Below are 20,136 nucleotides of genomic sequence, written 5' to 3' on the forward strand. Positions count from 1 at the left end.
TGGCTCATGCCTGAAGTCCCAGCACTTTGGGAGGCCGAGGTGAGCGGATCAAGAGGTTGGGAGTTAGAGACCAGCCTGGCCAACAAGGTGAAACCCTGTCTCTACTAAAAATATAAAAATCAGCCAGGCGTGGTGGCACGTGCCTGTAGTCCCAGCTACTTGAGAGGCTGAGGCAGGAGAATCGCTTGAACCCGGGAGGCAGAGGTCGCAGTGAACTGAGATCGTGCCACTGCACTCCAGCCTGGGTGACAGAATGAGACTCCATCTCAAAATAAACAAATTAAATAAATAAATAAAAGTGGCCTTCAACTTTAAACAGAAGCAGGAAGAGGAGAACCCCCGTTTTGGGAGAGGTATTTTCAGGTCTGATTTCACCTTTGATCATGACAGTGGCCCTACAGAGCCCAGTGGTGCTATCAGAAAGTGGAGGAAGTTTTCATCACAGCTTCCCAGAGAGAGGCCAGGCTGAGGGCTGGTCCACACCCCAAACAAAGCTCCGCATGAAGTGTCTGGGAAGCACCCGGGAGTTCCTCTTGGAGTCTGACCTCTGCTCCTCCCTTCCGCAGACTGTACCTGGGCACAAGCAGGTGTTGGCTGGAGTCTGAGACTGGGGTTTTAAAAGGGCAGCTACGTTCTGTCTCCTGCCCTACTTGTGCCGTGACCCTCCCAGAAACACCCCAGTGACCTTTGTCACTGGGATGGTGGCGGGTACGAGCTGGCAGGTGACTAATATGGCTGGCTTGCCTCAGGGGCCCAGTGGGGAGGCTGCCGGGAGGCTGGACTTCCCTGGTCCAGGGAGCTGAGCCACAGCTCCCCTAGGCTGATGGAAGGTGCCTTGCCCAAGGACCTTCCTGCCCAGTTTCAGCAAATCTGACCACTAGGAAACTGACATCTGCAGACCTTTTAAGACAGCTGGCCTGTATGAGTCAAATACATCAATTCTAAGAAAGATGGAAAAAAGGAGGGGTGGCTGGCACTCTCCTCCATTCAGGGAGACAGGAGAGGCACCTGGAGGGCCGTGTGGTCCTGGGGCTATGAAATGCTCTGAAGATGTCTCTGGGACAACTGGAAGGTCCGGATACTGGAAAATATTGCTGTATCACTGCTATTCAATCTGGGGGCCTGGAGAACCGGGTTGAGTTTTGTGGGAGAACGTCCTTAGGAGACACGAGCTGATAGATTTAGGAATGTGATATTCTGATGATCACAACCTACTTTCAGATGTTTCAGAAAAGTGTGTGCATGTATGAGAAAATGTGGGCACAGGGTAAGAGAAGGTGACAAATTTCGGCTAAGAGTATGTGAGTGTCCATGAACTATTCCTCCACCCTCTTTGTCATCTGAAATCTTTCGAAATTTCAAAAGACAGGGAGGGAAGAGGTTAATGAGGATGTAACTGAATGGCGCCAGCCTCCCTCTCAACTGGTGTCATCTTCCCCAATGCTGTCATTAATGATTAATAAGTGGTTCCTCTTTCTGGTGATGACAAAGTCCCATTTTTTCTTTCAGAACGCATTACTTAATGTAACTTTGCTCACTGAGCCACCTGCACCTGTGCGAAGCACCCCACCCTTGGGCCTCCGTGTGAGACCCCACTGGCAGGGGCAGCTGTGCCCAGAGACCACAGCACACCTGCCACTCCTTGTCAGGGTTTATTTCATCGGCTAACATTCATTCTTGACCTAGACAAAAACAATTAGATGATTATGACTTGCTTTTCCATCATTAACTTGTTTTTTTGTATGAATAACCAAAAAATTTTCTTCTCAACACTTTGTTTTTTTAAAGAAGAAGCTATAAATAAATAAAGCTTTAAACGATCCTGGGTTCAAGTTAAACAGTTCCAGTTCCCGAAAAGTTCACAGCCTTGTGTAGGAAGTTCTGCTGTTCCTGGCTTCCCCCTCCAGGGGACGTTTGCAGGTCTGGGGGTCCTGGTGACTACACTGTTAGCTCCGCTGCCTGCCTGCTTCCATCCCCCAGGTGGACAGAGTCCTTACAATGTAGGAGATGCTGCAGGCAAAGGAACTGTTGACCCAAAGCAGGTGGTCTGAATGGGAAGTGCCAGGCTGGACCACTCGGGGGCTAAGGGCACTGCCAGCTGCCGCCGCCTCTGAACCCTCCGCCTGGTGCTGGCTTAAGAGGAGACTGCTTTCTAAGTGCAGCAAAGAGACTGAGGAGAGACCCGTGCTTCTGTGAGTTGGGACGCGGGGCATAAGTTAACACATATTCCAATATGTACAAAACAGAACCTACGCTCGAGCCCGCGTGCCCAGGAAGGCCATGGTGGAGGGGTCACCTTAAGCCAGGCCTCTGGCTGGGTGTGTACCTCCTGCTGGGAGGCCATGGTGCCCCACGTGGCTTGTGCAAGACCCCCATGCTCCCCTGAACACGTTCTTCCTGCTCCCAGTAGCGCACCCCGCCCCAGTGTTGTGTCCAAGCAGATTCCCAGTGACCCTGACCTCCCTTTGAAAGAACCACACCACTAAATTCCCTTGTGGCACCCACTTCCTTACTGTGACACTCCTACCAGGGAGGTGGTCCTGCACTGTGCCATCCACCCTGTGCTGTTGACCACCCTGTCCTTGCTCCCCAAAGTAAAATGGGGCCAGGGGCCTGCATGCCAGACCTCAGCGGCAGCAACCTCATCTGACCACACTTTCCTGTACTGAGGAAGGCGCTTGTGCCCATGCCCATGGTGACCCACCCACATCTCCACCCTATGGCGGGGCAGTTGCAGTGGCTGAGTGAAAGCGGGGGCAGGAGAGAGGACCACTGCGAGTCCCAGCCAGTTGGCCTGCAGAGCCCACCGCCCTGCCTCTGAGTCAGCCTACAGCCTGAGCACACCAATCTGCTATCTGGGGGACCCAGGGCACCTGGGTGGGCCCTCCTACAGACTCCAGCCTGGCTTCCTAGGGCACAAGGGATGGGACAGGGCACAGGGCAGGCGCTTACAACAGATATGCAACATGGCTTTTAGGAGGGCAATCGCAGCCGGTGGGGAAACCTGTGGTGCTGCTGGAACAGAGCATGGCCAGCCTTTTGCAAGGGGGTGGGGAGGGCTGAGTATCTGGTGACAGGGAAGCCACCTATAGCTGTTTTGCCAAGGCTAGTTGAGAATGTGAAGGCTCGAGTCCCCGTTCCCGGCCATCAATTGTGGCCCGAGGGGATGGCTCCTGGGCAGGGGCTATGGTCCCAGGCTCCAGCCGATGGAAGCCTGGTGAACTTCATCCACATGCTGGTGGGAGCAGTGGTATTTGAGCTCTCAAGTACATGTCTTGGTGATGGGGCCAGAGCAGCCTGCCAGCAAATCCCAGTGGGTCAGAAAGGAGAACAGACACAGGGGAGCTCTCGGTTCCAGCTCTCCCTGTCTGAGCCAGGTGTGCCTGTGTGGTCACCTCCTAAGCCGGGGACTCAGGCACAAGTGGCAGGATCCCTGGCCAAAGCCTCCCCACTCCTGGGCTGCCAGTCTGCCAACAGGCAGCTGTAATGCTGCCTGAGCCCACTCCCTAAACCCCGCCTTGGTCTGAGGACTGCAGGAAGTAGGTGGGGGCCTGCACGTCAGCTTTGGCCTCCTGACCCAAAGCATGGAGCAGGACTGTGGATTCTGACCATGGACCAGAGAGGGGAGTGGGCTTCCTGGGGGCTGGACTCGAGTGTTCTCTGCCTCAGATGGGGTGGGCCCTGAATTGAGGGAGCTATGGATGAGTGAGCGGGTTGGGGGAGGCTCCCCAGGCCCTGGGGCATTGTGGGCAGCCAGAGGGGGAGGGGCTATGAGATGGCCTGGAGCTGGGGCAGTTGCGGGAAGCTGGTCTCACTCCTAGCGGCCTGGACTGCGGAGCTGAGAGCGAGCGGTGTGCATAGTTGGTGAGGGACACACTCCCAGCCTGGCAGGTCCACTTTCCGCTGTCCTTGTCTCTTGTGCAAACCTTCAGTTTTCGTGATAAATCCAAGGGGGCCAGGAGAGCAGGCACAACCCCTGCTCTGGAGGCCCTGCCCTGCCCTGCCCGTGGCATCCTTGGAGCACGCTTTCCTTGGACCCACTGGGCTGCCCCTGTTGATTCCTCACCCCCGCCCCCGCCCAGCTGCACCATGTCCCTGCTGTTTTTCTTTCAGGATGCAGCTACCTCCGTGGAGCAGGTGTGGGCTGCTCTTCCCGTGACAGTCTTGGGTGGCCCTGTCGTCTGTCCTGTTTTACCCCCCACATCCCCCGAGAGGCCTCCCCATGGCCACCACCGCCACTACCACTTCTCAATGATGTGGCTCATGTAGTCCTCGGTGGGCACGCGGCCTGGCTCCTCGGCGTCCTCCCGCGGCAGCGCCTCCTTGGCCCGGTGCAGCAGGTGCTCCTCACGGCTCCTCAGGCGCTGCTCCCTGCGCTCCAGCTGCCGCTTGTACTGGTAGCGCTGCTGGAAGAGGTCCTTGGCGTAGTCGTACAGCTGCATGTCCAGGTCGTTGAGCTCCTCGATGCGCCGGATGGTGTCCTCGTCCACCTCCACGCCGCCCGCCCGCGTGCTGTTGTACTGCATGAAGGGCCGGATGAACTTGAGGTTGAACGTCCGCTCGAACAGGTACTGCGTCTTGCGCTGGAACTCGGTCAGGCCGAAGAAGGCCATGCCCCGCAGGTTCTTCTTGGCGCTCTCGAGCAGCAGCTGGGCCCGCTTGCCCTCGGGGATGAAGGACAGGTTGTAGCAGCCCACCAGGCTCAGGTCGGCCAGCATGCGCACCTGGCGGTTGTTGGCCAGGTTGTACGGGCAGTCCATGAACTCCTGCAGCGTGCAGCCCGACCAGTCCGTGCCTTCGTAGCAGGGCGGCAGCTCCTCGGGCGTGGGCGTGCGCCCGTCACACATGTGCAGCGACGTCTTCCACGTGGCCCCCCTCTGCACATGCCGCCACTCACTCAGGTAGCGGGACACGGGGTCTCGCAGCAGGGTGATGTAGTAGAACTTCCTGCAAGGAGACGGGAGAGGTGGTGAGGGCTGTGACGCAGCATGAGGGGGCGCCTGGGGCTGCTCTGAGTTAAGGTCCCCACTCAGGAGTTTGGGCTTCACCTCTGATGCTGACCAACCCCTGCATTTGGCTCTCAAAACAGCCGTTTCAAAACCAGCATCAGAGATGCCAAGGAGCATGCTACAGTCATATGGCTACCCAGGGTGACCACCACGTCGCCCTGCAGTGCCTGGCACGGCTCCTCTGGAGGGACAACCTTTCTCCTGCTGGTGGGCGGAGCCGCCAATACTTCATCCAGGGAGGTCCCAGAGCCATGGCTGCCTGAGACCAGCAGTGCTCATGAGCTGATTACAGCATGGGCACAGTGCCACCCAAGGAGCCACTCAGCAGGAGCAGAGGGTGGGCAGGGGCCAGCCAGGGTCACCTCCAGACCCAGGCCACAACCTACCCCAGGGTCCTGCCAAGGCAGAACCCTTGAGGAGCTCCCAGCAAACGTGGTGTAGGGAGGACCCGGCAGGACTGAGCTGCCGACCCCAGGCTCCGACCTCACACGCCCCAAGGCACACCTGGCCCTTCCCAAGCACCCTGCACCCACCGCCTGCCTAGTATCTCCCATCCGAGCTGACGGCAGCAGCTCCTGGGCACTTCGGGGCTCAAGGGCCAGAGGGCAGGACCTTCTCCTTCAGTTAGCAGGTAAGACAAACACCTTAGAATCGAAAATGATCAAGGCCCAGTGAGTGAGGGCCTGGGGCAGCCAGGGCAGGCTTCTGTCTCCTGTGTCGGGCTCACAAGCCCCTGACTGCTCAGAAGAGAGACCATCCACGCCCTTCATAGCTGACCCTGAGTCCAGGGGAGGCACAGGGCCACGTGCACCTCCTCGCCACCCTCCTGTGGGTCCTGATCGAATGGATGGAGACAGGCCAGTGTGGGCTGAACACAGAAAACCACAGTGTGACGTGTCAACCAACAGACAGGCTTGCCCTCCTAGCCACTCTATGACCCTGTGAGTCGGCCATAAGGACTTTGGCCCCAAGAGGGACTCTGAGGGCAAGGATGCACTGTGCATGGTTCGGCAGGCCCCGTCCAGGAAGCACACCCATCTCAACTCCTCTCCCATGTTCAGCACCCTGCATCCACAGGCGGGTCCTTCAGCCCCAGTCCCACACCCACTCAGGGACCATCCCTGCAACCCGAGGCATGCCTCCATCATGAGCTCTCCAGGCACTAAAATGACTCGGCCTTTTTCTTTGTGTGTGAGCCACTTAGAGAAGCCGTGAGCAATTTACTCTTGGGTTTCTGAAAAAGCTGGGAGGGTGAGCTGCTCAAGACGGGCACTCATTTGGAAGCCGTCAAAGTCTGGGTCCCGCAGAGCACTGGAGGCGAGGCTTTCTCCTTTACAGCCCCAGGCCTGGCCTCTCTCCTCTGCCAACGCCTTCTATGCACAGGAGGCCCAGCAGGCACCAACAGGGGCAAGGGGCACTGAGACAGCCGAAACCCTCATGGTCCCTGGAATGATCAGGCCTGTCAGCCTCACCAGTCCTTCCTGCGCCCATGTCCCACATAACCCTTCTGGACCAAGGCCTCCTGCTGCAGGGACAGCTGCTGGGGACCCACACCAGGGAGGCAGGTGTGTGCAAAGACGTGCATGTTCTCATTAGCAGTGCTGGCCCAGTGGCTCTTTTTTTTTTTTTTGAGACGGAGTTTCGCTCTTGTTACCCAGGCTGGGGAGCAATGGTGCGATCTCGGCTCACCGCAACCTCCACCTCCTGGGTTCAGGCAATTCTCCTGCCTCAGCCTCCTGAGTAGCTGGGATTACAGGCACGTGCCACCATGCCCAGCTAATTTTTTGTAGTTTTAGTAGAGACGGGGTTTCACCATGTTGACCAGGATGGTCTCGATCTCTTGACCTTGTGATCCACCCGCCTCGGCCTCCCAAAGTGCTGGGATTACAGGCTTGAGCCACCACGCCTGGCCTAGAATGGCCAATATATATGTATATTTTTTTAATTCGAGGTTTCACCATGTTGACCAGGATGGTCTCGATCTCTTGACCTTGTGATCCACCCGCCTCGGCCTCCCAAAGTGCTGGGATTACAGGCTTGAGCCACCACGCCTGGCCGGCTCTGCATCTTATAACAAAATGGCACAACGGACACGGAGACTGGGGGAGCCTGAGGAGCCGACTGAGGCCCGTGGTCTAAGGTCAAGGGACTTACACCATCTTTTGCACCTTCTACGCTCAGAACATTGGCATGCACTGGGTCCCCTGATTCTGTCCCCTAGACATGGCCTGTGGTAGAGACAAACGGCCAGGTAGACCCTAGAAGCTGCCTGTGAGGCCAGCAGCCAAATGTCGGTGTCCCCGCCCTTTTCTGTAGATGTGACAGCTGAGCCAGGTGGGGTGACCTGCCTTTGGCCACTGTCCTGTTCCTTTCTACCCCTGCCCGGCACACCTCTCCATAGTCAGTGGGCCTCTTCAGGAGCCAGAGGCGACCAGTCCCATGCCCAACATGCAGAGCCCTTCCCTCCCCACTGCCTTGTCCCCTTCACTCTGCTGAACGCAGCAGGCACTGCTGGCCACAGGCCCGTCCTGGTCATCTTCTGCCCTGGTGCCCCAGCTTCGCCTCACCCTGTCCCACCTCCCAAGCCCCATCCTCTTTCCTCCACTGCATGCATTGCCAGACGCATCTGCTGTTTACGTTCCAGTCTGTCATCTGCCAAAAGGTGGGGGGGAAGCGTCAAACAAGCAGGCAGAGGGCGGGGTATGGTGAGGTGCAGAGGACTCCCCAAATGGGCCACTCCAGATCTAGGCAGCTCTCTGACATATGTTCTCTGGAGGTGCCAAGGGGGTGGCTCATGGCTCTGAGGTTTGAAGAATGTTCTGTGCACTCAAGGTTGTTCCCAGCCCCTCCCCTCAGGAGCCCAGGCTCATCTAATCCCTTCCCTGCACTCCCTGCAGGAAGCTGAATGGTCTGTGGTCCACAGCAGTCATCCCTGCACTGACATCTGGGACCCCACAAAGCGGGGGCCTTTGTGTCTGTCACTCTCCAGCAGGGTCTATCCATTCAGGTGCTCCAAGTGCCTGCCAGCAAGGCTCCAGAAAGAGGGGAGTGAGAAAACAGAGGACAAGAGATGATGAGAGAAATAACCAGAATTACAGTACACAATTCACTGAGACTGAAAGGGCTTACCAGGTGCCAAGCAAATGAATGTGTGGACCCAACAGAGGACTAAAAAGTTGACCCTTGAAGCATCTGGACAGAAAAAGCCATAAATAAAGGGCTTGCCTCTCCATCGCCGTATGATAGAAACCAACGGAGCACAGTCGTCAAAAGGCAGAGGGAAAGTGACTAACTCGATTTCATACCCAGCCAAACTATTAATCAAGTGTGGAGGACAGTAGAGACATCTTGAGACATAAAAACACTTAGGAAATTTATCTTCTGTGAATCATATTTTAGGAAGATCCTGGAGTATGCATCTCATTTAGCAAAAAAAAAAAAAAAAAAAAAGAAAATAGAATACTGAACTTGGGAGCCAGGAGCTCCAACCTTGTGGGGGTTCCAGGATGTCAGCAGAACATCCCACGGGGCCTGGCAGGAGCAGGGAGACAGAAGCTCTAGGAAACAAACAGGCAAAGGCCAGGCGTGGTGGCTCACGCCTGTAATCCCAGCACTTTGGGAGGCTGAGGTATGTGGATCACTTGAGGTCAGGAGTTCAAGACCAGCCTGGCAATGTGGCAAAACCTTGTCTCTACTAAAAATACAAAACTAGCCAGGTGTGATCCCAGCTACTTGGGAGGCTGAGGCAGGACAATCACTTGAACTCAGGAGGTGGAAGCTGCAGTGAGCTGAGATTATACCTGGGTGACAGAGCAAGACTTCATTTCAAAAAAAAAAAAGAGGGGGGCATGGATAGATGGCCTGACACAACTAAGTATTTGTTCAGAAAAAAATTAACGGTAGGTGCATGGCAGATTCTGGAATCATTTGTCCCGAATTAGTCCATGAAGACAGAAAATAAAGCAAGTATAAAGACCAGGCAATCATTAATTCCAGGAAAAATAAAAAGCTATATAGAAAAGAAAATGAAGTATATCACTTGACTCAAAGGTAAATGATGGTTTTGAAGGCATCATCGCGTAAACTGTGTCACTGATTTAATAAAAACGTGAGCTTTAACTGTATGTGGGTGATGGGTGGGGTGAGGACAGACTGTGTGAGCATGTAAGAACACTTGACCTTCATCTATCAAAACGAATAACACAGAATATCTAACTCAATACATTAAGAAATAGCACTACACATTATTTAGAAATACGCCAACGTGCGGATCACAAGGGAAAGAGATCGAGACCATCCTGGCCAACATGGTGAAACCCCATCTCTACTAAAGATACAAAAAAAATTAGCTGGGTGTGGTGGCGTGTGCCTGTAGTCCCAGCTACCCAAGAGGCTGACGCAGGAGAATTACTTGAACCCAGGAGGCAGAGGTTGTGGTGAGCTGAGATCGTGCCACTGCACTCCAGCCTGGCGCCTGGTGACACAACAAGATTCTGTCAAAAAAAAAAAAAAAAAAAAAGAAATACGGAGGTAAACACCAGAATACTGAGAAGAGCTGCAAATTGTTTTCTGGAGAGGCTGGAAAGAAAAAGCGGACCTGCTAGTTTTCAACATAAGCTGATCGGAACAATGTTTTTAAGTATGTATATAAATTACTTTAACGAAAAAAATTAACAGTAAAAGAAAACAATGAGGAAACTGGCCAACAAAGCCTATGGAAAGAGGCGCTGCTGCGTCAGTGATGGAGGCCGCGGCACAGGAGCCACGTGCAACACCACAGGAGTGGTGGGAAGACAGCCCGGCGGCGGCTGGGGGGCACGAGTGCAGGGCGGCCCTCCTGCCATCTGCTTAAGGACGTGAACAACACAGTGAGGACAGTCATCTCCACCTGTCTTCACTGGCCACAAGGTACACACACCCCACGATGCGGGGAGTCCTCTCCCAGGTGCACATCGCAGAGAAGCCTGGCTGTGCACGCCGGGTGTGGGGTGGGCTGCAGTGGCGTTCTGGTAACAGCTCCGAATGCCCACCATGATGGCGTGCTTACCTCCATGGGGGCATATTCCATTCAGCAATAATAATGACAAATGGCCAGGCGTGGTGGTGTGTGCCTGTAGTCCCAGCTACTCGGGAGGCTGAGGTGGGAGGATCTCTTGAGCCCAGGAGTTCTGGGCTGTAGTGCGCTATGCTGATCGGGTGTCCACACTAAGTTCGGCATCGATATGGTGACCTCTCGGGAGCAGGGGACCACTAGGTTGCCTAAGGAGGGGTGAACCGGCCCAGGTTGGAAATGGAGCAGGTCAAAACTCCTGTGCTGATCAGTAGTGGGATCGCACCTGTGAATAGCCACTGCACTCCAGCCTGGGCAACATAGCGAGACCCCGTCTCTAAAAAAGAAAATAAAATAAAAAAATAAAAAAATGACAAATGACAGCTACTCACAATGCCATGGGAAATGTGATGAAAAAGACTGCACGTCAAGACTTGATTATGATGGTAACGTACTTTATCAAGGTCTCAAAAATAAATCCCAAGAAAACACTATTCGGGGATACACATATATATGTTCAGACAGTAATAATAATAATCATTATTTTGAGACAGTCTTGCCCTGTCACCCAGGCTGGAGTGCAGTGGCGTGACTTGGCTCACTGCAATCTCCGCCTCCTGGGTTCAAGCAATTCTCCTGCCTCAGACTCCTGAGTAGCTGGGATTTCAGGCATGCACCACCACACCCAGCGATTTTTTGTTTTGTATTTTTAGTAGAGATGGGGTTTCGCCATGTTGGCCAGGCTGGTCTCAAACTCCTGACTTCAGGTGATTCGCCTGCCTTGGCCTCCCAAAGTGTTGGGATTACAGGTGTGAGCCACTGGGCCCAGCCTGTTTTTTTTTTAAAAGTGGTGAGCTGAAACAGGAAAATTCAAGTCAGAGGCTAGCCCTGGGCATGGGGCTGGGAGGGCACTGACCATGTCCTCGAGTCACCAGTGAGCAGCAGGGGTACAGGTGTTCACTGTTAGGACTGATTTCCTGTGTATGTTATACAAGTTCTTTTGTAAGTCCCCAACACTTGTGTAAAGAAAACTCTACAGAAAGACAAAATCGAGACCCTGGAAGGCAGCCTGAGAGGCCCAGCTGGTCTTCCAGGTGAACCAGTCTTGTTAAGCCAGAGCCTCTGTCCTCCAAGCTCCCACCTCCTCTCTACCCTTTGATCTGCCTGCAACCCCCTCCCACCTCTATGCCCAGCAAATGCCAGGAGTCTTTGGCACTTCCTCTCCCCTCTCCTCCCCTCCTGCGAGCTACGCTGCTATGGTGAGCAAGGCAGGCTCCACAAAAGGGGTGGAAGGCCCCTGTGGGTATCCATGGAGGAGGACCACCCCAAGGGTGGCCGGTTTCCAGGGCAGTGGGGGTTGCCCTGCGGTTTGGTAACTAACCATGCATTAATGAGTCTGAGTGCTCCGTGGCCACTCTGGGAAGGAACCACGGTCCTGCCAAGCCCAAGCATCTGGCTGGTGGTTGGTTTGCCGTCCAGGAGTGCCTTGGGGATGCACACAGAGCCCCTTCTCTCCTGAGGGATCTCCCTCTCTGCTGCCAACCTGGTGCAGGAGGCTGGGGACCCTGATCAGTGACTTTGCTGGCAAATGATGTTCTTCCCAGGGTGGCAAACCTCTGGTACCTTCTGTCAGCACAGCCCTAAGCTGTGGTCCTGGCTGCATGGCACACACAGCACCCTGACCTCCACGGCAGGTCTCTGTGGACACATGAGTGCCATGCACTGGGACAGACTCAGGGCTCACAGCGTTCAGCCCTGAATGGGGCACTCGCTAGTCACTCGAGGGTGACGGGGAGACCCTGTCTGCGCCACTGGCTGCTCACTACCATCATCCAGTCAGTGGGCAGCAGCTGTCATGTGTGGCCAGCTCTGAGGTCACACATCTGCAGCTGGGGGCATATGTGTCTGTGCAGCCGGCCTACATCCCTCCCTCTCACAAGTGGCGGGGGGTCAGCCCCTGAGACCCTCTGTGGGTAACAGGACAGCTTCTCCAAGGGGGGTGAGGGCATGGCCAGTGAGGCTAAGGCACATGGGCAGGGCCAGACCAAGGAAGGTCTGATTCACCATATAGGAAAATGAGCTTGGATGGGTGATGGCCCTGAGTGTGAAATTCACATGGATTTCAAAGATGAAGCATGAAATGTCAAAAAAACTCGAAACGCACTATGCAATAATTCTAGTCTGCACAAACTGCATCGTCCTGACAGCCCACAGAATGATCGCCTGGACCATGCGCTTTGGCATTTGATTATGCTTGGTTTGATGCCTTCTGTGATCTGACATTTTTCAGGGCACTAGTTCTGTGCACCCCACAATCATGTAAGATCTAGGTACTGCTGTCAGGGCGTGGCCAGTTCTAAAGTCCAAAGAGTCTGGATTCTTACAGGATGCACTTAGAACAGGCCTGGGAGCCCCACTCAAACACAGGGCACCCCGGGGAAAATCCTGCAGGTGCCGCCCATGAGCTCTGAGTGCCTTCCAGGCGGGAGGGTGGGGCAGGCAGGCAACAGCCGAGGCCAGTCTCAGCCGGGTCGGGCACCGCAGCGCATGGCACCTGTCCCTTGCTCCTCCAGTGGGCCACACCCATGGCTGCAGGGGGCTTCATTTTGTCTCCTCTGCCTTGGAGTGCTGATCTGACCCAAACTCATGCCTGCATTTTCTCATTGCTGACTGCCTTCTAGAAGCTCAGCACTCCAACCAGAAACAAGACTGCAAACCTGGTTCAGGTCCTGTGGAAATCCAGACCGGGGTGTGGGGGAAGGAGGGGCATAGGAGACTGGAGCCTGGGGAGGGGCTGGTGTGGTAACTCCACCTCCAGGAAGGTGTTGGCCCTGGAGGGAAGGGCTGAGACATGGCAGAGCCGCCTCAAAGGAGCTGCACCGGAGTGTGAGCTGTCACAGGGAGTCGCAGCCATGCAGGCACAGAGTGGACAGTCCTGCGGCCCACAGTGGGGGTGCCAGGACCTCAAGACATGGGGAAACACCTGCACCACCCCCTGGAGCTCAGCACGGGGCTCCACGAGAGACGGTCCATCCCACCCTGATGTGCAGGACAATGGCACTCTGTGCTCATGATTTCCTAAGAAACTGTACATACACGCTGAGAAAACACACCACCCAGGACAGGAATGGATTATTCAGTGGCTCTCTCAGCAGTGACATTATGAATTTTTTCAACATTTTACCATAAAAATGTTTCAACTGACAGGATTTGAGAGTTCAGTGAAAACCCATAAGCTCAAATGTGACCGCAACATTTTCCTTTATATATTTCTATATTGTCTGTAATTAAACATTACATAAACAACCTAATAGGAAATATGACCCAAGGAGAAATTATTTATACGAAATAACATAATGAAGATCACAAAGCCTCCCTGCTGCCTCCTGCCAGTCCTGCTTGAGTTTATTCAGGGCGCGCCCCGTCCTCAGGCCCCTCCCCTCCCATGCCCAAAGCTGATGGGGTGGGGGAATTCCATGAAGGGTCTAACCCACAAGTTTCCAGCCTCACACCCTGAAACTGGCAATTTTTCTACCAGTGCCAACAGAGGGAAAGCTCCTTAATTGTGGGTGAGGATGCTGTCATTTAGCATCGAAAGGACAGAACTTTTTTATTTTTTAAGAAATACTGTTGTATTACTTTTGACTCAGTTACTGGAAGAAAATGACGGTTTTCCTGGCTCAGAGAGAGTCCTTGGGGGTCCAGCTTGAGTGAAGCTACAAGTATGCCCTGTCGTCACATTCCAGCCCCCAAGGACAAGGACATGGCGTGGTGAGGGAAGCTCTGAGAGGGGTCCAAAAGTCCTCTACTCCAACATGTACTTTCATCTCCCAGGGACCGGGGTCCCACCATGAGGACAGAGGCCATACCAACAAGGTTGCATCTCAATTAGTTTTAAAAACCACACTCTAGGCCAGGCGTGGTGATGTGCACCTGTAGTCCCAGCTACCTGGAGGCTGAGGTGGGAGGATCACTTGAGCCCAGGAGTTCAAGGTTGCAGTGAGCTGTGATCGTGCAACTGTACTCCAGCCTGGCAACAGACCAGGACTCTGTCTCTAAACAAAACAAAACCTGGACTCCAAGGGACACCAGAAATTCAGAGAGGCAACCTCGGAGAACATTCCCCTGAGGACTGCGTCAGTACCTGGCCCCACTCAGCGACGGCACCTGCTTCCCAGCCTACCCTGGCTGCCGGCCTTGCCTCAGGCCCATGGGATACCACAGGGTACCAGAATGGTTCTGTATGGAAAGTGACCGAGCCTCACTGAGGCCTGGCTCCTCATCACGGGAAGGAAATGACAGAGGACATCAAAGCGGGGAGCTCATGGCATAACACACTGCCGTCACCCTCGTCAGCACTGCCTGCTGCCCACCCTGCCAGAGGCAGCTGCCTTCATACCCCGGGGGCTCCCGGTGCCTATGCCTCTGACAGTGCCAAGCAGTCTGGCTTCAGCTCAGTTTTTTAGAAAAAGTGGAAGTATGATTTTGGCTCCAAGTCCCACTGTGGGGTGGAAGCCGCTGAGCGCCCCATGTGGGGCGGGTGGCAGCCGCCTCTTTCCTGTGGCAGGAAGGGGCCCTCGAGTGCAGCTCTCCAGGGCCACAAGGCCGGGCTGGCTGGCCACGGTGTCATTCCCTCTAAGAGGGAGCAGCTGTAGGTCGAGGAGGGCAGGGGGTGGGAGGACAGCCCCGAGGAGATGACCTGCTCCTAGGAGGCACAGGCATGTGAGCCACCGCCTGAGAGGGAGTGGCTTCCCCACTGCTCTGGTGTGACACCTGTGCTGGCATCCCTGCACCTGACCCAGTGCCGCAGCACCAGGCCCAGCTCGGCGTGAGGGCAGGCAGCCCCTCCCCTCTGCCTGCAGAAAAACTCAAATCATCAAGTTCTGAGCTGGCAGCAGCAGGCTGGGAGCCCCTCTCCAAATGCAGCACAGAAAATGCTGGGCTAAGGCTGTCCCTTCTTGGTAACGTCTGCAGAAGAGTAGTCAGGGTTTTTTTCATTAACTCAATCTGCTTCTAAAAATACCCAGGTCTGCAGAGAGGGCCCATGACATTGGCCAGGTGCTATGTGGGCGCAGGGGGCAGCCTTCTGCGCTTTGCCCATGTGCTTTCTGGGAAGGCTGTGCTGCCCACACCTCTTCCAGGGAGCCCCCTCTCACCTCAGGACACACACAGGGCAGGCAAAGCCTGCTGATGGGACCTTTGGCAGGACACCAGGATGGACAGATGAGGCTGACCCGGCCCCAGGGAGACCTGACAGCTGCACATTTCCTAGCTGGAGAGATGGGGAAGCAGCACCAGAGAGGCCAAGGCCACCGGCCCCTCAAGCGTGCGGTGGGCTTGGAGCTGGGTCAGCTGAGGTCGTCTCAGCCCAGCCCCTTGGCAGGAATGGAGGAGCGGGGCGGAGGTCCATCTCCCTGCCCCACCCCCTCTGGCAGACAGGGGCACCTGGGTCTGGATAGGACTGGCCAGCTGGTGCCCGCTGGCCTCATGATGCTGCTCACGGGCACCTCCTTGGCTCACCCAGGTGAGCTGAATTCTTACAGATGCCTGGAAAGAGTCTGGTGGTACAGGGCTCTGTGCTCATGTGCCCCTCAAGGGACAGGCTGAGAAAACAGCGCAGAAAGTCCCTGATGAGGAAGATGCCCAGGAGGTGATGTGCACCCAGGTGTGGCTGTGTGACTGTCTGGCCATCAGGATATCCTTAGAGACACCCTTCTTTGCCCTGTTTTCCTCCTGCTGACTGGAGAGCTGATACTCAGCAGTCACCTTGGATCATGAGGCAGAAGCCCCACTTTGCAGAGCAATGAGAATGAGCCTGGGTTCTTGGTGTTTCCTTGGTGTTCCACCAGCCTGGTCTGCTTATGCTAAGCTCCTTTCCAAAGGGAGAGAAAAATAAACTGCTGCCATGTTTTGGCCTCTGAACCTAATCCATCTGTTCAGGGCTATACACCAAGGCCCTGAATGAGATGAGAGGGTGGGCTCCTGGGTGGGGCCAGGAGGGCCTGGCAGCAGCCTGGGCTCAGGAGTAATTGAATGATTAATTCCCTGAACCCTTGGTGCTTTACTCAGTCACCCTGCAGACATGAATCATTCTCATTTTGCAGATGAGGAAACTGAGACCCAGAGGAGTTCATTAACTAGCCCAGGCCACACAGCTGGTCAGGGAAGCACTGGGATTGGAGCCATGCCCACCTGGACCCAGGCTGTGACAAACTGAAGAGAACTATTCACTAGCTGAGCCACAGCCCCCGGGGCTGGGAAGAGCAGGCTGACCTTGCCAGTCCCGGAGGGCAGGCAGATACAATGGTCCGGCGATGCTGCTCGGGACACCCTGCTGACCGTTGTCCAAACCGTGGCTAGGGATGTGTTTCCTGACTAGGAACAAAATCACAGCCTGTTTCTTTAGAGCACAGTAAATCCTCGAAGAGTCAGAGAGCTCTGGATAAAGAAAAAAAGCACCTTCACCCCTGCAGTGAAGACGCATCGGTACTGAACTGAACCACTTTAAACGGAAGCTGCGGCTGTCTGGTGGCACCAGAGGCACAGCGCCGCAGCCTGGACTCTGGCATGACCTGGTGGTACCTTGCTGTGGGTCTCTGGGTGGGCCTCTCTCTGGCCTTCTGGACAGGATCCCTCTGGTCCCTCACAGCCCTACCCAGCCCCCACCGACCCGTGGCACATGGTTGAAATGCTGCCAGTGCAGAGCTGGGCTGTGGCCCGAGGGGCTGAGGACAGCTCGGCCGGTGTCCTAATGGCATTGCCGGCCCCTGCTGGGAAGCCAGATGGGCAGAGACCCCAAGGCAGGAGGGCATGTCGGGGGCAGGCTTGTGTGTCCTTGCAAGGCAGGAAATGGCAGGGCGGGGACAGGGCTGCTTGAGCCTCACTCTGTGCCTCTGCAACTGCCCCGGCTCCTTCCTACTCCCACCAGCCAGTGGAGGCCTGGAGTCCAGGAGACACCTGTGCCTATCAGGGGCTCCTACCTGGAGGGGAGCTGGGCTCTGTGGAGGAGCAGAGGGCCCAGTCTGGCAGCCTGAGCGTGCCCGGGGTGCACAGCCCAGCATGTTCGGCTCCAGGTGCTGCAGGCCATAGCTCCTAACACAGGTGGTGCTGACCACCCCACATCTGGGGCCTCTGGATCTTGGGGGACCAGACACCCTGGGGAGGGGCTCACTAGCTCTGTTCTCACTGCTAGAGGGCTGTCATCTCCACTTTGACTCGGTCAGCTCTACCTCCAAGGTCACCTCTCCAGCAAATAAAAACAGCTGTCCTATCAGACCCTGGGCACCTGGCCGCAGGCCCACAGCTGTGTGTCCTGGGCAGGCTACCCCTGCGAGCCCACTTTACTGCAGGTAAAAAGGGCCAGGACTCTCCAGCTCCTCTACACAGTGCCCGGGCAGTGTCCCCAGAGCCTCTGGGTCAGTGGCTCGGGAGCGCAGCATAGGAATCTGCTCACAGCAGGGGGCACCGCGGGCCTCTGTCACCGCAACAGCTCCTGCTCTGGGTGAAGAGGCCCTGCTAGGCTTCCAGTCCCAGAGGTCAGTGTGAGCACCTCTGCCTCTCTGCTGGCCTAGTTCTTCCTTGGTGGCAGGGACCCCAGATGACGGGCAGCAATCCCAGTGATCCCCTGGCAAAGGACGTGGCGGTCTTGGAGTTACTGTGCAGCTATACCGGGAGAGCGTCTGCTCCACATGGAGCAGCCAGGGAGGTGTCCACGGAGGAGGAGGTGGCCCCGGCCCAGCTCTCTCAGGTGAGGTGCTGGCCTCCAGCAGTGCTACTTACAGCTGGAACTGTGTGAGGGCAAGAGGGTGCTGGGCCCCACGTCCTGGTCCCCACAGAGCGCCTTCCGCAGCCTCGGCCTCGCCCCTCCCTCCCCTATTATAGGGCTGGCAGGGGTGGGCCTCGGTCAGGCTGCCGGAGCGTGGGTCCACCCGTGTGTGTGGTGCTTGCGGGCAGGAAGACCTCAGCTCCCTCCTGAGGAAGCTGCAGGGAGCTCCTGGTGGCTTCTGGAGTTCTAGAGCTACAGCCACTGCCACCCAAACATCTCTCCCACTGCAAGCGTGGGTTAAAATACAACTGACTCCTGGGACTATGGGAGATCTGGACATAAACATGGCAAAAATGGACCCAGCAGCCGTAAATCCCACATTCTAGGTCAAGAAACGGAGGCTGGGTGGCCCTCTCACCTGCCGAAGGACACAGGCCTGGACTGAGCTGGAGCAGCGCTGAGTCAGACCCATGGGGCGGCCCCGTACCCTCCCCCCACTTCAGGGCCCCACAGCCATCCTCCTGCCTGCCCTGCTCCCTGGGGCTTTCCTGTAGGCTTCCTGGCTGGACCCTGCTCTCAGGCTCCTGCCGTCAGGTCTGCAACTAGGTGCTTGAAGAGGGCAGACGCACCCGGCTTAGGCCTCGGCTCCACCCTCCGTTGGCCCCTGTGCTGAGGATGCCAACACAGGCACCTGGTCCCCTCATCTACAGGCGGCCCCCACCCTAGGGGCCTTCTCTTGACTCCCTCCCACCTGCTGCCACCTGTCCCCAGTCACACTCGGCCCAAAGTCTCTGCCATCCCTCCCATGTTGACACACTCATGGGCACACACCAGCCTGTGCCCCAGCACCCCTCCCTTTGCCCCAGGTGCTGTGTTCACAGCAGCACCTACCACACTGTGGAGGTGCCACCAGTGCAGTGATGCGATCTTGGTCACTGCAACCTCTGCCTCCAGGGTTCAAGCGATTCTCCTGGCTCAGCCTTCCAAGTAGCTGGGACTACAGGTGGGTGCCACACGCCTGGCTAATTTTTGTATTTGTAGTAGAGACGGGGTTTCACCACGTTGGCCGGGCTGGTCTCGAACTCCTGACCTCAGCTGATCTGCCTGCTTTAGCCTCCCAAAGTGCTGGGATTACAGGTGTGAGCCACTGCGCCCAGCCCCATTGTCCCTCTTAACAGGCTGACCGAGCCCCTGAGAGGTTGTGAATGTCCCAGGGCCAGAGCCAGAAAGGGAGAGGGACCCGACAGCTGGAGCCCTCCACCCCCACCCAGTGGTTTGGGCCTAAATGCTGAGATCAGCTTTTCTGGACCCTCCTGCTGAGCACTCCCCCATGCAGGCTTCCAGGATGCCATCACTGTGGCCCCGCTGGTAGGCCTGCTGTCCGGACCTCACCAGAACACCTCGCGCTGTGACCTGACCTCTGGCCTCCAGGAAACAGGTGGTGTGCCAGAGAACACGCACTGATGGAATGCCTATTGCATGATCTAGGTCACCTACCACCAGCTGGGCCCTGGGACACAGTTTCGCTCTAGCCTGTTTCCCAGAGCCAGGGAGATGTGTGTTCCATGCTCTCTGGGCTCTATCCTTTGTCTTTGCGACCTCCCGGTCAGGGGTCTGGTGGAGGCCTGGCCCCTCTGTCCCATGCCTTTGAATGTGGTATGGAGGTGAGGAGAACAAGGCAGCTCCCAGGTTCTGGTGCTCCCCACTCCCCACGTGGGGGGGGAAGGCGGCTCCCTCTCTGGCCTGCCTGGCAGCAGAGTCCACAGACCCCACCGGGGCCCAACAGCGCTTGGCTGGTGTAGACCAGGGTGTGCAGGGGCCTGCCTTACCCTGCGCAGGGCACCTATGTACCTAGTCTCCCATGGCCTCGTCCCACCTCACAGCCAAGCTGCTCACCTGGACGCCTGCCGCTAGGGCCCAGCTCTGCTACCCTGGGGGCTCAGCTGCACCGTGCAGGGAAGGTTCCAGAACCAGGGGAGGCCTTGGAAGACGGGTGAGGCTGTCTGACCAGGAGCCTGGACCAGCGAGGCTTGAGGGAAGGCTGACCTGCAGCACCCCTGCCTCCGCCTCCACCTGCCAGGCTGACTCCCGCCTGGGGGTCCGTACACTGTCTCCCTGTCCACAGTGGGTGTCCCTGCCTGCCAGTTACTGCTCCCTGCTGGCTCGGGAAAATGTCCCAGCACTTTTCTCCACTGTTGGGCGGTGCTGGGAGCTGAGGGCCTCCATTCTGCCCCACCCTCAGGCTGCAATTAAACAGGTGCTGTATGCCCCAAAATAGCTCTGTCCGGCAAGGGGGCTGAGCAAGTAGATGA

At 56.3% G+C, this 20,136-nt stretch overlaps 1 protein-coding gene across 1 annotated transcript in view; it reads right to left on the bottom strand.

The window, feature by feature from the left end:
* Positions 1-1,639: 1,639 nt before the first annotated feature.
* The window catches only part of HS6ST1 (heparan sulfate 6-O-sulfotransferase 1), a 51,832-nt gene continuing 33,335 nt past the window's right edge, over positions 1,640-20,136 (bottom strand). The window contains exon 2 of the mRNA XM_017548460.2: positions 1,640-4,947. Coding sequence (XP_017403949.1) covers positions 4,239-4,947 — 709 coding nt within the window. The 3' untranslated portion in view covers positions 1,640-4,238. The remainder of the gene's footprint in view (positions 4,948-20,136) is intronic.

The sequence above is a fragment of the Cebus imitator genome, unplaced genomic scaffold (genome assembly GCF_001604975.1).
Source record: "Cebus imitator isolate Cc_AM_T3 unplaced genomic scaffold, Cebus_imitator-1.0 Scaffold207, whole genome shotgun sequence".
Lineage (NCBI taxonomy): Eukaryota > Metazoa > Chordata > Mammalia > Primates > Cebidae > Cebus > Cebus imitator.